Source organism: Labrus bergylta, chromosome 11 (genome assembly GCF_963930695.1).
Source record: "Labrus bergylta chromosome 11, fLabBer1.1, whole genome shotgun sequence".
NCBI classification, from domain to species: domain Eukaryota; kingdom Metazoa; phylum Chordata; class Actinopteri; order Labriformes; family Labridae; genus Labrus; species Labrus bergylta.
The window spans coordinates 20984408-21001249 of record NC_089205.1 but is presented as its reverse complement, the minus strand read 5'-3'; the positions used below and the strand labels follow the sequence as shown (position 1 = coordinate 21001249).

Sequence of the window (16842 nt, the reverse complement as noted above, 5' to 3'; positions counted from 1 at the left end):
TAAAGGTTTTTATTTTTTATCCGTCTTTATTAACAAATTTAAAATATACAAAAAATGTTTATACAAACTCTTATGTATGTGTAATTGTAAACATACTGTACCAAACTGTATAGATATAAGGATTGTATAATATATAAATATAGTACATCAAATTGTACAAATAGATATGTATATATAGATATATGGATTGTATAAATATATAAATTATTTAAAAAAAATCATAGTATATCAAGTTGTATATATTTATGGAAAATCATTGGATTGTAAATATCAAATATAGTATCATAAATATAGTATAGCAAATTGTATATATATATATTGTATATATAGAGAGATTATAAGGAACACAGGAATTTAATTTAATAAATATTAATTATTGAGCTGTGGAAAATTGGTAGGATTAAATAAGTTTTATACTTCTTCCTACTCCTTTTCAGGCATATCAATTGAATATATGTAATTTTCTTTTTCTTTTTCTTTTTTTTGAACATTGTTTTTTGTTTATTGTATTTTCATGCTTTTCATTTTGTTTTGTATTTTTGATATGTTTGATTTTATTTGATATGTCTGAAATAAATGTAATCACTCGATCAAATCTTACAGAGGATGAACATACAGCAGCAAAAACACACAGGAACAAGTTAATTCAAACATGAAAGGTTGTAAAAGGTTGTAATCTACCGGTACAGTATTTTGCCCAGTAGATGGCGATGTCGGCGTTTGTCTTTTAAAAAACGAAGAAGTATTTCTTGGTCGCTTGCTTATGGCGTAATCCTTCCTCACGTGTAAAGTAAACTATCACAACATAGAGCTTTTTTAGTTGCTAATTTTTACAAATAATCTTAATTTTCAGATTTGGACGCACAGAGAGAAAGCCATGGCCTCCAGCTGTCGTCGACCTGAACACACAGCTCCTCCTGAAGTGGTCAGTGACGAGGTTTAATGTAGTTTTGTTTAGATGCTAGGCTAAATGTAGTCCTGTTTCTGTAGCAGTGTGGGTCTTTACATTCTTTATTTAATGCTGATGAACGATGGCTGACTAATAAATATTTAATTCTAGAATAGCGGAATTAGCCTTCCATGTCTGGTTTTATTTCTTCATCATGATTTAACATTTTGAAGTCTGTTTTGAGGTGATTCAGTAAAACTTCAGTAGAATCAGCTGACTGTGTTTTGTTTGACACGGATTCAGTGTGAATGTGAGTTTCTCTCTTTCCTGCAGTTCTATAATGAAGATGAGGCAAAGAAATACTCTCAGAAGTAAGTCTGCATGTTATCTTAACTATCACACTTCATACTGTGATGTACTGTAGCATGTGTGAATGTTACAAATATAACATGCAGTATTGTGTTATTATTGTGTCATTTGAACTATGATGGTCTTATTCTGACCATATTTCTTATACCACTGACTGATTTGTCTTGATAAAATGTTTAATTGTTTGCACTCTTTAATGACATATAGATTGTGAAACCTGGATTAGTTTATTCCAGTGTTCAGGTTGACCTCCTAAAAGTTGTTGTTTCTTTCCACGCTCCAAATATATCCAATTAAAGTTGAAAGTCATAAAATAAGATCAGATAATCCTTTATTTATCCCACAATGGGGAAATTTACATTGTTACAGCAGCAAAGAGCAAAGACAAAAAGTGAACACAGTACAATTTAAATTAAAAAAAAGAAAAATTAAGAATGTACAAAAAATAGATCAGCTATTTGACAAAAGTGTAGTCTGTAATATTCAGTGTAACACAGACATGCACACAGCGCACATAAAGTGTAACATGTTATTGCACAAAGTGGATTGGTAAACATAATATAACATTAATATAACATTATTATTGCATGTCAGAGTGAATTGTCCGGCTGTGTGTGTGTTTTGTGATCTACTGGGAGCAGGCTTGGTTAAACAGTCTGACTGCAGCAGGAAGGAAGGACCTGCGGTATCTCTCCTTCTGACACCGCGGGTGGCGAAGCCTGCCGCTGAAGGAGCCGCCCAGAGCTGTTACAGTTCCATGCAGGGGGTGGGAAACGTTCTCCATCAGGGATTATAGCATAGTGCAGAAACTTGACTGTGTTCACGTTCAAAACCTGGAATCAAAGAGTTTTTACAGTTTGTCAAATCACACAAAACAATTGCTCTTTTATCAAAACAGTTCAAAGCCGCACTCGCGTAAACTAAGCGTTGATTTAGCTTAGTTGGTCCAGGAGGCGCCCCATAAAGAGTGGCCACAGTCCTCATGGCACTGGTCACATGATTGACCCCCAATCCTGTCATATCCTTCACTGTCATTGATATAGCAACATGTAGCACGCATCATTTCCTGTTTGTTTCTGCAGACTTAGTTTAGAGCAATAGTCAAAGAGAGATTGCATCACTGATCTAGTAGTTGATGTCAAGGTGTCACTATTTATTTTAGAAAGTGACATATTAAACTGTAACGGAGACGTGTGCTGTGTTTTGTTGCTTCACAGCTCTCGGATGATTGAGATCCAGACTCAGATGTCAGAGAGAGCTGTAGAGCTCTTGAACCTGCCAGAGGGGAAGCCGTGCTTCCTGTTGGATGTGGGGTGAGTGAGCTGACTTCGTTTGATTCTCACTTAATTTGAACATATCCAGTTGTACTACCAAGATGAATCCAGTGTGTTGGAAGTGTTTAGCTGATTATTTGTCTCTCAGGTGTGGCTCTGGCCTCAGTGGAGACTTCCTGTCAGAAGAGGGACACTACTGGGTGGGAGTCGACATCAGCACTGCAATGCTCGGTTTGTTTTAAGCCGTTACATTTAGCTAGAAATGAAAAAAGTGACTTCACTGTATTCAAAAGATACTGACTATCAAAAACTTAAACATATGTTTTCATGTGTTTTGAAATGTATTTGTATCATTATATAAAAAAAAGTATTTGTGGATACATTGTGGGAAAAAAAAGATTGAATAAAAACGTCTTCTTGTGTGACAGATGTTGCTCTGGACAGAGACGTAGAAGGAGACCTCTTAGTGGGGGATATGGGCCAGGGGATGCCTTTCCGACCTGGCACCTTTGATGGTTGCATCAGGTAAAGAACATTTTTCTTCTTTTTTTTTTTAAAGAGTTCCCCTGCATTGATCTTGCATTGTAAGTATATTTCAATCTTGTCTTTATTTCCTGTCAGTATCTCTGCCCTGCAGTGGCTCTGTAACGCTGACAAGAGAACACACAGTCCTCCAAAGAGACTCTACACCTTCTTTAGCACTCTTTACTCCTGCCTGGTAAAGTTTTCATACTTGAACATTTTTTTTTTTACTTCTCTGACAAAAATGTAAACACCAAGAGGCCAGACTACATATAAGACTTTATTTAATTCTTACCACTTTGTTTTTCCTTCAGTCACGAGGCTCAAGGGCAGTTTTTCAACTTTACCCAGAAAACTCAGAACAGGTGAAATAACATCATCATGATTGTTCATGTACTACTTTTTTTATTTTCTCTCTCACCTTTAGTCTTTTTCCCTCGCTTTAGCTCGAGTTGATCACGACGCAGGCCATGAGGGCAGGCTTCGGTGGAGGAATGGTGGTTGATTACCCAAACAGCAGCAAGGCTAAAAAGTCAGTACTTTTCAGAAACGGTGCTTTTATTTTGACATGTGCAGCTGCAACTGTCTGCAATTCATTCCGTCTTAATGGCTGGTGAAATTACCAGGAGTGTATTTGCAACACAAAACTAATTAGAACAAGATGACAATGACTTGTCTGTTTGTCCCATTAGCCTCGTGTGAAATTGTTACAGATTAAAATGGTTCGCCTGATTAGTTCTTCTACACACACACACACGTTTGTTTTTCCAGGTTCTTTCTCTGTCTGTTTGCTGGAGTCACAGGAGTTCTTCCCAAAGTAAGAAACAAAGGAGTAACTTGATATTTTGGATGTCTGTTTTTCATCTCAGCTACATTATAATCACTGTGATCATTATCTGTTTATTTCAGGGTTTGGGTGCCGAGACATCAGACAGAGCTGTTCCTAACCAGGTCCAGTTTTCAAAACAAAGGTAAAGAGATCAGGCAGAACCTGAATGTGTGTAGGGTATTAAACAGTGTGAACGATCTGTTTACAAGCTTGGAAGTGTCACTTTGTTTTAGTCATTAGAGTGATTTATTTGTTTTATTCAGAACGATGCAACGTGATGAGATGCAGTCTGAGATGGAAGTTATTCAAAGCATTTTTTCGGACATGTTTTTGACATTATTATTTGCATGCTAAGCTTTTTTATAAATTTGCTAAATGTATTGGACTTTAAAATAAACAAGTTTATTTTCATGCTTATTGAATAACATATTATTTGTTCATCTTTTAGCTTTTGTTTAAAGTACACTGCATATCGTTGGGATTTGAAAAAAAAAAAGACATTTTAATGTTGGGATTTGTTAAAGCAACATGATCCATAATCAAATTCATTACTATTTGCAGCCGTTTGTAAAAGTGATTTCCTATTTTGCTGTGTCTATGAATGAAAAGAGCCAGTATACAACATAAGAAACAGGTCTCAGCCTTTAGTACTGCAGGTCCAGTCATACCTGCTTTGATGAGGGCAAGAGACCGAGATAAAAACACAAATAAAGGGCCATCGTTCTGCCTGACTTTAAAACTCTGTCAGGCAGCTTTTCCTCCCTTTGACATAGTGATGTTCATGTTGGTTGTTTCAAATACAACAAGCTACATTTTAAAACACCTCGCCTTTTCTCCGTGAAGATGCCGCTTCAAGAACATGAAGGGGAAATCAGTGAAGAAGGGAAAAGACTGGATCTTTGAGAAGAAGGAGAGGAGAAGAAGACAAGGAAAGTCAGTACCAAGAACTGGTTTTACCACCCTGTGTAGAAATATTTATGTTCTAAATAATGCACCTGAAGCTCTAACTGAAACGCCTTTTAATTATCTGTTTTTCAGTCCCACATGCTGATGAAATGTCCTCTCTCTGTTGTGTGTTTGCTCATCTGCAGGGAGGTTCGAGCTGACACAAAATACACTGGACGTCAGAGAAAACCTCATTTCTAGATGTGACTCATGCAGCGCTGCTTTCATAAGCGCTCGTCTGTGCCACTCCGCACTCAATCGCCGCTGGAGGTTCACAGTGTTTGGGCTCGGCTCATTTTTCAACATTTTAATTCAAGTAAATGAGATGCAAGAGTAAAAAGCCATTATGCCCAATTATTTTGTAATTCAAACAAGTGTTGCGCAATTTTTCCACACAAATGTAACTTTCCACGTTGATGTGGCTGGAAGATACAAGGACCGTGATCTGTGCTGCTCACTGGGGACAGAATGGTATTGAAACCATTTTTATGAATGTTCAAATTTCATGTCTTGTATCCCTGATCAGCGGTTTATTCTCAATTAAAAACAAGCACAATGCAATGTGTTAGAAGTGAATGAAACGCCTCCATAGTTCTGTGAAAACTGAACTGAATCACCACCCCGTGTTACAAAATTTACCACACAAAGTAGACGGAATATGAAAAACCACACCCACAGCACGTATTCGGGCTTTGTGTGTTTTCCTGAGCAAGCTGGCAGGTCATTAAGGCAATGACGATTTCAGAGGCAATATGGAGAAGAAGCGACCTCCATCATCAGGGGAAGCTGCACCTAAATATCTCGCTGTATGCCATATTCAAACACATGAAGGAAAAAAGACAAGTTGAGTATTGTTAAGATGATTAAAATGTATTTTCACAAGTATAGAAATAGATCTGTTAATGAAATTAAAATATCTATATTTTAGATATATTTATACAGATGTGACATTTTAAATCCTAATTAAATTCGAGGTCGACCATGCCGTACTACCGTGTGTGGCCAACAGAGGTCGCTGTCCGCTTTGGCACAATGGAGACCACCTGGGCGTTATCTCTGAACCTGCTCAATCCATAACCAAATCAGACTCCATCTCACCAGTCGGTCAGACACTCAGTCTGAAGTGTTCATTTCTTGTCAGTCTGTTGGACTGACTTTGAGGCAACAGAAGGAAACTAAGAGTTTGGAAAAGGGGTCAATGAGTACAGCTGAAGGAAGAAGTTGGGGGTGTGTAATGGGTTAACTGCGGAAGGCCTCGCCTCACCTTTAGTGCGCGTCACCCGGCTCTGTAAAGTGGTCCCACCATCCCAGCAGCCCAACCAAAGGAGGGCAAATCACCGCCTCCTGCAGCCGCCAGACGCGCTTATCTCCTCGGTCTGTCTCTCATCCTCGTGCCGGTGTCCGCCTCTCCGCTCCATCCGCGCACATCCACGAGACAACGGGAAACTGAAGGGATAAGAGTGATTCACAGGCATCATGAAGGACCGAATGCAAGAACTTCGACATGTAAGTTAATGTTTGATTGGTTTTAAAAGGTCACCACGTCCTTTTTTTTTTAATGCTTTGTAACGTCTTGTAGGTTTAAAGAAAGCGCACATCCACAGAGCTGTGCGCGCGTATGGAGCAACAGTTGTGACTCTCGGGGCTCTGATGGAGGCTGAAATGTTGTGTTCCACGAAAGGTAACAGGCGCAAACTGTTACCATACTTCACCGTGTGTAAAAGCAGGATTAAAGCCGGCTGAAAAATAACTTTCAAATGTCACATTTAAAGTAAAAAAAATAATTGTCTCCTTCTATCCAAACGGAAAATCACTTTGATGGACTCATTCTTTAAATTACAATGAATTTGAGAGAGATCTGAAGAGATTACAGGACGTCAGGGCAGTTTGTATGAGGAAAAAAACGTTTTATATTCAGAATATTCCTTCAGCGTTTTCTAAGTGAGACTAAATTTGTATTGATTAACAGTGGGTGAGATTACAAACCTTACCTTGTGAAAATGTGTGTGTGTGTGTGTGTGTGTGTGTGTGTGGACGACCATGGGTGTGAGATTGAAAAAGGAGATGTGTCCCATCACGCCCATTACACCTGTCCGCCCTTCTGCGCGTCACCGACGGTCTTATCTAAAAGCCTCTAACCGCCCACAGTCTTTTTTTTTTTGTACTACATTTTAATATTTGCAATGCAGTTAAGGTGTCATGTGAGCCAGATTGGAGTTGATTATGCAATATATTTGATGTCAATCTCCACATCTCTTCCCTTAACCCTTCATTATCTTTAAAATAAAACCTTCAAATCTGTTGGGAGTTGGAACATAACCATACAAATATGCAGTCCATGGTGTTTTAATACCATTATTTGTAATTGTAAGTATTTCCTTAATGTATTTAGGAAGTATCCCAATGATGAGGCAAAAAAGATGATGCCTGGATAATTAGGTTGTGCCTTGTATTATCCTCTGTAGGAATGCTGCTTTTCAGCTTGATATATGGGCCGCTTTTGGGTTTGTATGGACAGCTGTATTTATGTGTGCGTGTTTGTGCATGTGGGGTTAAAGTGGCCATTGTCAGATCTGGGTAATTGGCAGTTAAACTGGAGAGAGAGAGAAAGAGGGGAAGGGGGGGAACAATTTATGTCTCCTCAGTTTTCAGTGAAGATCTAGCTCTGAATTGGTCTCGAGGGAGACAACAGCTTTGCCGTGTGTGTGTGTGTGTGTGTGTGTGTGTGTGTGTGTGTGTGTGTGTGTGTGTGTGTGTGTGTGTGTGTGTGTGTGTGTGTGTGTGTGTGTGTGTGTGTGTGTGTGTGTGTGTGTGTGTGTGTGTGTGTGTGTGTGTGTGTGTGTGTGTGTGTGTGTGTGTGTGTGTGTGTGTGTGTGTGTGTGTGTGTGTGTGTGTGTGTGTGTGTGTGTGTGTGTGTGATGAGAGAGGCGTGTCTCAAGCCTGCCATGCTGCCTCCTCCTGTGCTGAGAGGAGGCAGTTGCACAGAGAGAGAGAGAGAAACGGAAATCAAACAAAACCAGCCGGAGTGAACCGTATGCAGGGTCGACAGAAATTGCCCGCCAGCTGCTGATTCTATTTCTTTTTATTATTTTTGGTATCTGTCGTGTCTGAAAGATATGGCCTCTGACAAACTAATTTCAGGCAATCCCAACCGAATAAAATTGAAGTAAATTGCAAGTCGCAGACTGTTATTTCCCATCAGCACCAGATTAACATGGTTTTTTATTCACAGCTTCAACTTAATTCAGCTTGTTGAATATCATGTAGATGTCTCTGTGGGTCTGAAGAGTGTTGAGAGGTTTAATGAGTCAATCGTTGTTCTTTTCAAATACTTTGCGTGCCCATATTGAGTTCCTGGGGCTAAGCCTTGTTTCCACCATGCGGTTCGGTTCACTTCAGTACGCTTTATTAGCGTTTCCACTGTCAGAAGTTGAGAATGGTACTAAAATAACCAATCTGTACCATCCTACTGTTGTGCTACCCTTCTGTTGGGGTGCCAAGCATACCGATCTGACCCTAAAGGCTGTAGCTTAACACACTGCAGTCCATTGATTGGGCGATAGAATTGTAAGTTCCCATGCAACAGCGGTAATAAAGGTCAAACACAAAATGCACTTGCTTGAAAGTCCAGTGGATTTCAAGAGAGTGGCAGTTTTTTTTTGCGACTAATGTCAGCATGTAGCACTGTCCCATTGACGACCTCGTAGGTGCAGACCACTGCTTGACATCCTCCATTTCTGCCCTTTTGTTTACAGTATCCCATTCTTCTTCTTCTTCAGTTGAATTTATTAGCAGGCTAGACTGTCAAGCTGCTATGATGTTACTCTATTACGTTATCGAACACATCTTTGTTTTCAACGTGTTACGCCTCACCTAACAAGTAAGGGTACGATTGGCTGTGGAAATCAGGATCTACAGTACCAAACTGTACTGAACCAAACCGGACCGCTTGGTTGAAACTGGGCTTTATGGACCAGAGACCACCTCTTCAGACGTCTTGTCTGTCTGCCAATAAATCCAAAGATATTAAATTTACATTCGTATTAGACCTTTCAGAAACCAACTAGCTGCTGTTCTCTGATATGCTTGATAAATTATCTATACAGTAAAGGCTTGAATATGCAACATTTTACAGATAAATACAGCAGAAATCCAGTATGTCTTCTGAAAATAACTCTCTGAGTCATGACTGTCTACAATGAGTGTGACACCCGAGCCGTGTCTACAACATGTTTACGTGGACAGGACGACCAGCTCACCCCCTTGCGTGTAAAAGTTGTTAAATTAGAGGAACGAAGAATAACACACTGTACTCGCTGCTTTTTTGAATGTCATTTCAGCTCTGCAAGGGGTCTAAATATTTTGGTTTCAAGCTACAGTTTGCTGTGTCTTATCTACATATTTCTGCTGTTTGTGTCAATTTGGCACACAAAAACTCGTATCCAGCTCCAAGCTAAACTTGAAGTGAATCTTTTTCATAGAAAATGTATACACAGGCTTTTTTGATAGCATGCTGTTAATCATGAATTTCAGTTTACTATAACCAGCAAAAATCCCATCACTAGAGCTTTAAAGTAAAGCAAAGAAGTAATCATATCACACGTTTCAATGTTCTGCAACTGCTAAAGGGCAGTTCACTTTATTTGATTGATAGCTGGTATTGGCAGTGAGAGCATCGCTGAGAAGTCATCTTGACCCCGACTGTTTATTGGACGAGCTCTCCACTTGCTGCTGTCATATACCCCCACTGAGTTTAGCATGAGTCTTTGCCTTTTCATTTTCAAGCTGCAAAACATTTGTTGGCTGTTCTGGAAATATTATTTGGCCTTTGAAGGAAATCAAATTAAAAACAATGGAAATAATGGAAACAAATCTGGAAACACAGAGATCCATCACTTTATTATGTTGGGGGGGGGGGGGGGGGTAAGAGCCCCTTGAACCTGGGAACTTTGTTGCCAGGGAACCAGCTCCAATAAGAGGCATCCAAGCTGAAGTGGTCTCTTGGGGTTTGCCATGCTATAAGCAGCTCGAAGACCTTTGAGAGATTGGGACAGAGAAACCTGGCCAAGAAAAGGAACATTAGAGGTCAATTATGGAGCTTGGCTCAAGAGGAGATGCTTTCAGGTTAGCTGTCAGGGTATCATTTGTTACCACGGGGGGGCCTGGAGTGCACGATGAAAGCTTTGGGCTCCCTGAGGTGGAGCTGAAGGTGGACGATGAGAGATGGATGGATGGAGTTTTTGAGTCATTCATCTTAGCATTGAAACATCAAATATTTTATTTGACTGAGGCTCATCTTATGTATTTGGGAAATGGGTCATTGCAGAATTATTCTTGTTGAGCAAGGTGACGTGATGATGTTCTGAGATGTCTGTGCTATCTAGACTGCAGTCAAATGTACAGCCCAAAAAAGCAAGTGGAAAATTGACATTTCATTTCTCATCGAAGAATACAAATCGAATGCCACGTCTTTCTCGATGTGGCTCTTAAATTCTGAGCAGGAATGCGTTGATAAGAACGTTTTTCTCTCCTTATATTTTGTTGCCTCAACTTAGTGACCCGCTGATATCAAACAGCTCTCTGATGCCAGTTTTAAAACCCTCTGTGTCGTAGGTCTTAAGATATGAGATAAAATCTGCGATAACAACGTAAAGACCTGTTTTCAATAAGAAATGCTATAAACAAATATCAAACAGTTCATATTAGCTACAACTCACATTTTGTCATCAATCTGCTGTTCTTCATGTTTTACTCGACATCTGTGTTTGCAACGTGTCCCCACTGAATCAAAAATCCATAAGCATTTTTTCCCACTAATAGCAATGCACCAATTAGTCTGAGTGTATCTTAATGTGACTGAATCAAAATGATGTGAAAACATGACCATTATAGCCTCTATCTAATAAGGTAAGATGTACGCATGAGTGAACAAAGCATTTACTCTGCAGAGCAAAAATAATGGCATGTATATCGCCTTAATGATGGAATTGCGATTTGTAGCATAGCCATACTGCTTTAAGTAATGGATGAATTTTACTGTTACTTAAATATTAAGGGATTGAATGGAGGGCATGCCCTCATTGACTGCAAGATAACAGGGAACCCTCTGGCACTAAAAACGCAGTCTCCAGCCTTCTGCGACTTCATGATTAGAACTATTATAGTAAAAACAATGAATTTAAAATGACATTGACAATGGAGCCGTATTAATTATGAAGTTTCATTATTGCATATTTCAACATTTAGTTTTGTCAAGTTTCTTTAATTTTGGACTTTGGGATCTAAATGTATAAAATGTTTGCTTTGTGTTAATCTTTTACCAATTACCTCCATGTGGAAAGAATAACCTTTTACAAAATTTTGACCTGAGGGTTAATTTTCACATCCAATGAAAGCATTGGAGCATTGAAAAAGAGGAGAACTGGACTTCATAGGTTTGACATTGCTCCTGTGTCTTGATGTGTGTTGGTTTCGATTGAAGCTGAAAGTTTGCTCACTCGTGTGCTCGAGCGTCATTCTGGCAGCAAATTAAGTTGAGCTCATAACTGCATGAGGGTGCAGGTTCTGTTCCAACATTACCCATATGCACATAAAGCTACTTTATGAGCTCAACACCTGCTCGGTTATCTGCTCATTAGCTCTCTGCCTAAAAACTGTCAGTCCCAATATCTGAAACGGTCATACAGCCTCTCCTGTACCCTTGCACCTCGTCCCATCACTCCCAGTCAGCCAGGCAGTGATTTTGGTGACAGATGGCTGAGCTATGATAGATTTTTCAGTCTTCTTTAAGCTCTGAATCATAAGAGGAAACATACTGATTAGGATATTACAGTACTCACACTGCAGGGGCAGTTATCAATCAAATGTTTATTTCCTCTGCTTTTTTCCTGACATTTTGTCAGCCCCGTCTTTTTTTTTTTTTTACCCTTTTCTCATCTCCAGCTCTTTTTTAATAATATCACCCTCCCTCTCCTGTACTGCATAGTTCCTCCTTATATTGCTCTTTGCTCTTTTGCTATCAGTGATTTATCACATGGCTTCCTGTCCTCCCCTGCCTTTTTTCCTTACCTTTCTCCCCACCTCTGTCCTCTTTTTTGCAGTCTTGTTAGTCACTGTTAGCATCTGTTCAGGCAGCCCTTTGTCCATGTGTACTGTGGGGACATTCACTGTCAATTCCTGTTCTGTGTTGGAGTGACACGTTGACAAATTGGATGGATATATAGCGTCGGCTCAGGCGCTGTGCGTCTTTGACTTTCTTGATTTGTTTTTTGTTCTACCTTCTGTTTTCTTTTTCTTGCCTGCATCCACCTCCCCTTTACTGCACGAGTCAATATCCTTACCTCTTTTTCTTTCTATCCTTGACCTGATCTTGACTGTTGTCGTGAACAGGGAAAGAAAAGCCACTGCTAGCATCCTAGACTGAATGATGGTTTAACTCTCCATCTGATGGTTCCAAAAAGCTTTATTGACAAGTAAGCATGCCATAACCAGAGTGGCCGTATGTGCTAAATAAACACACTAAATAAATTATATATAAACAACATATAACCATCACTTCATGCCCTGCGAAATGTGTCACTATAACCTTTTAAAAGTCTAATTATTTAGATCACAACTTAAAGCATGTGTACAAAATGAAAACTCATTTACAGCAATGAAATTCTGGTCTGAAATGAGGCACTTTGTTGGGGAGAATAGTTTTGGAAGATGCACATAACTTTTAAATTGGTCTTTATAATGACACAAACATATAAATATGTACCTTATTTATGTTTTTTAGCTACTTTAGTTGCCTGGAGAAACGTAAAGCCAACAGGGTCAGAGGTTTTATTTGTCCTCGTTCAAAGCTTTAAGCCTCCGTGCGTGCACTTGCAAATCGGGAATAAGGCACACACACACACACTAAAAAAATGTGTTGTCATTCTCGTGTATTGTCACAAGACCGGCATGCTCAAACACAGTCACAAACACATCATTCATCAACACATACAGGCTGCATAATTGCATTAATGAGCCTTGAAATGAGTGTGACCGATCTGGCACTTCACCAGGGACTTGTTTGTCTCTGCAAATGAGGTGACAGTTGCATTAATATGTGTGGGCTGCTAATAGGTATTTCTGAGATGTGTGAATGGATGGTCCATTGAATTGCCGTGCACTTTACGCTGGCATTATCTACACCACAAAAGCATACAAGAGAGGCTCTTATTTACTCCTTTTTAACTCTACCTGTAAGACGTCCCTGAATTCATTGTGTTGTTATATCTGTGTGTACAGAAAAGTTTGTCAGTAAGTTTGCAGCTCCTGAGGGGTTTGCTGACGAAGATCCTAATGAAAAATAATAACAAATCTGTTATCAAACCTTCCACATCTGCTGTTGGAGAAATAGCCTCAGGTCATCTTTGTTGCTGCTGCTAAAATTGAATCTGTAATTTGCCACATCATCTTATAATGGATGGCAGCACAGAGCTGATAACGTCTCTGATCACAGATCCTTGTTAAAAAAAAAAAAAGTCTGTTATGAGCTATCATTGACCTCATTAGGCCCTAATTAGCCAAGTGGGTCTTTGTGGGGTGATAATCTTTTAAAAATATAATAATAATATGACTATTCTTGACAGAGTGAGACGTAACAGGCACTTTTTCATCAACAAGTTATTCAAAATAAACACCAAAAATCACAATTTCCCATAATTTCCCAGTGTCTTAAAAATTCCTGAGTTGCACCTGTCGTCCTGTTTGTGCCTTTACATCATACATGTTATCAAACGTATTCTCATTATAAGCAGATAAGTGGTAAAGAACATACTTGCAAGCAGAAAAGAGTATGAAGCAGCTTTTAAGAGGATGGAGATGGTGTTAGTTTGAGACAACATCGCGACCAGTGTTGCTTAATGTTCGCGATGCTGTCTCAAACTAACTTTCGATCAAACTATTTACAGGCAACAAGCTGGAGCTGGGGGGGGGGCTTTAAGCCTCCTGGCAACTACACGCCAACATATCAGTCAGATCAACATCATAATGAATAACTCCTATCCTTTATAAATGAAAATGGATGATGCTGATGATGAAAAAAATCCCCCCTTTACAGTGTGTGCCCAGATAAATGAATAGAGTCAAATGGGAGCAAAGGAGGAAGTCACTCAGTCACCAGTTGTACTTGTATCATGTGAAAGTATTACATACTGTATAATTATTTAAACTCATGTGCATCACTAGCTGAAGTTATGTCATTTATGTAAAGTTTCTTATTTACTTAATTTAATTACATATATGCTGTACAAATCTTATGTGCTTATTTTTTTGTTATTATAAGAGGGTAGTGAAAAGAACCTGTTGTATTGATATTGGGGGACTAGTGGGTGTGAAAACTAAACCTCGGGGTTAAGAAACTGTCTTACATTTTTGAATGAATTGAATTGAAATAAAAACTTTTCACTTCAAAAATGTCTATATTTTCAAAGTGAATTTGCCTCTGCTTCTCTTTCTGGTATTGTATTCTCGCCTTTTCTTTGCACTTCTTGCCCTGCAGCTCCCCCCTGCTAACATGATCCTTTCTCTGTACTTCCTGCCAGCCCTCCACATCCTTCCCACTCTCTGTTACAGTTTGCCCATATCTACTGTATAATTGTGTTAGTAGCACATTGGTGCTGTCACAATCCTTCATGGTCAGGGAGCTATGGCGTGAGGCGCTCTAAATAAGCCCGACAGGGGAATAAAGGGAGGGTACTGGGTGCGGATAAAGAAAACCACGGCACAAGTGTTGACAGCACATCTCTTTTTCCTGCCTGTGATCTGTCGTTAAAGTGAATTTGAGCCTGGCTTTATGACTTCCTTTTACCCACTTGCACTGACTGGTTGCCCACCAAGCTTCATATAAAGATGTTCAGGGTGGGAGGATTTGTGTATTACCAACCTGACAAGGATGGTTCTTTTGTATGGAGCTCTTTGGATACAATTTCAACCTCTGATATCATTACCTGGTTGTGCAGCTGATAAAGAGTACTTACCTGTAACTAGCATGAGATTTACAACAATAACAGCTATATACGGCTCACTAAGTATGAAATGTACATAGGCTACTGTTGACACATTTTCTCTCTTGTCTACTTAAGAGCATTGGAGAAACTGTTTTGATGTAACGCTGCTTTATTGAGTGTTTGTTAAGAGTTTTTAAAGAATTAACAGGTCTGTTTGTTTTTGAAGGGAATAAAACCCAAGAAACAATGAATGATAAAGGAATCATAACCTAAAACCAAGCGGAAGCGCTAATCAACAAGCTGAACTTACTGTGGCGGCAACTAAGCTAGCAGTCCTGTCACCATTTCCTCCAAAGTGTCAGAGAAACACGGAAATTAGCTAACGTTTCATGCTCTACCAGCATGATGTTGTTGATGTTTGTTGTTGCCATCAGTTAAATGTGCAGGCATCAGTTCTTACTTTCTGCTCTACAGCAGTTGTTAACTGTAGCAGCCATAATTCCTGCATGCTAGCAGTACAGTGCAGCTTCCTGTTGGAAGTTCTTTGAGTCATGAACAGGAAGTTAGTCACCAGGAAAGGAGTCCCTGGCCTATACTCACAGAAGCAGCTCCTACGTTCAATTCCTTACTGATATTTAACTCCTTACTGAATCGCGAACATGCTAACAAGATTAAACGGAAGTAAACATCCCCTAATTGGTCTTATCGGAAAGTAAAAGTGTAATCTCTGTGAGGAATGGCAGCAGCAGACATTCAAACTCTGACCTGAAATAGATTATTATTGATATGTGAAAAACTCACTGCTATCGCATTACAAGTCATTACTTAACCTTTGATTGTGTGGCAGTTTGTAAATTTGTATTTAGGCGTCTTTAAATGGCAGCACTTTGATGATTACGCTGTTAAAGGTCAGAGAGATGTGAGGGAGTGAGAAGGACGGAGGGGGATGAAAGAAGAGAAGAACGCATGTGGACTAATAAGAAGTTAAAGTTAAATGCCATTCTAACCAACACTGTAAAAACTATGTTTCTTTATATAGGCTGGGCATAAACCATTTGCATTGAACAAATATGAGTGCTGATAAGAAGATGGGTGGTGGGTTGTTAAAGACGAAGACAATTATAAAGTGGAGGCGTGAGACAAAAGTAACGGAGTCCATGCTGTGTGGGCTGCAGAGATTCACTAAAAGGAGGCGAGAGAATGACGGACAGGAGAGAGAGAGAAAGAAAAAAGAAGAATAATAAAGGGGGAGGATACAGAGGAGAAGTGTTGGGGAAAAAAGGAAATTGTTGGACCACTTTCACAGTGATGCTGTGGTGTTAATGTTTTAGCCCTTTGCAGGCCTACATTATTATTCTACTTCTGTATCTGCTGAACTTTGCTCGCTGAGGGCAGAGCTGATAAAATCCTCCAGTTAACCTCGCACTGATCCTTTTTTTTGTTGATTGTTTCTTTTGATGGAGTGCAAAATGTATTTTTGCTTTTAAGACTAGGTGAACCCAAAGTCATAAAGTGTCTTATATAACATTGGGGCCTAGTCCACACGGGTGGTATTTTTGAAAGCTGAGGTTTTTTCTGTGTGTTTTGGCATTTCGTACACAGGCAAACAGCGTTCCAAGTTACTGAAAATGCACCTTTTTGAAAACACCTTCTAGGGTGAAGATTTTCAGAAACTCTGTTTAAGGTGTTTATGTGCAGACGGGGAAAACAGAGTTTTGGGCTTGTAATGTCACACTGTGCGCTGCCTTCTCCTCTGTTTGTCTTCATTGTGCGACGCTGTCACTGTTGTTTACATCAGATCAGTGCGTTAGCCTACATAACCAAACTAGTGCTCCCACCATGTTGAAGAGAGGTGCCTGAATGTGCAATATTGCAGAGGATTGGCAAGAACATTTAAGCATGCTAAGGACCTTTTTTTTTTTGACTTGACATGCTCATGACAGCCATAACAGTGTGTTTTGCATTTTCATGTGGAAGAAGCTTAGCAAGGTATTCTTTTTTGAAAAGGAGGAAAAACTTTATTTTAAAGAATTA

At 39.4% G+C, this 16842-nt stretch overlaps 2 protein-coding genes across 6 annotated transcripts in view; both read left to right on the top strand.

The window, feature by feature from the left end:
• Positions 1 to 738: 738 nt before the first annotated feature.
• bud23 (BUD23 rRNA methyltransferase and ribosome maturation factor) lies at positions 739 to 5389 on the top strand. Its single transcript, XM_065960673.1, has 12 exons — positions 739 to 925; positions 1223 to 1260; positions 2476 to 2571; positions 2681 to 2763; positions 2961 to 3057; positions 3154 to 3250; positions 3369 to 3419; positions 3501 to 3586; positions 3826 to 3871; positions 3964 to 4025; positions 4727 to 4816; positions 4975 to 5389. Exons 1-12 carry the CDS (start codon positions 878 to 880, stop codon positions 5027 to 5029), a joined length of 849 nt encoding a protein of 282 aa, XP_065816745.1. The 5' UTR covers positions 739 to 877; the 3' UTR covers positions 5030 to 5389.
• Positions 5390 to 5888: 499 nt separating this feature from the next.
• Positions 5889 to 16842, top strand: part of stx1a (syntaxin 1A (brain)) — a 54638-nt gene continuing 43684 nt past the window's right edge. Inside the window, exon 1 of one of the 5 annotated variants that reach the window (XM_065960670.1) lies at positions 5889 to 6334. In XM_065960670.1, the coding sequence (XP_065816742.1) occupies positions 6305 to 6334 (30 nt within the window). In that variant the 5' untranslated portion in view covers positions 5889 to 6304. The remainder of the gene's footprint in view (positions 6335 to 16842) is intronic. The other 4 variants (XM_065960671.1, XR_002278037.3, XM_065960672.1 and 1 more) reach the window with 4 other exon arrangements.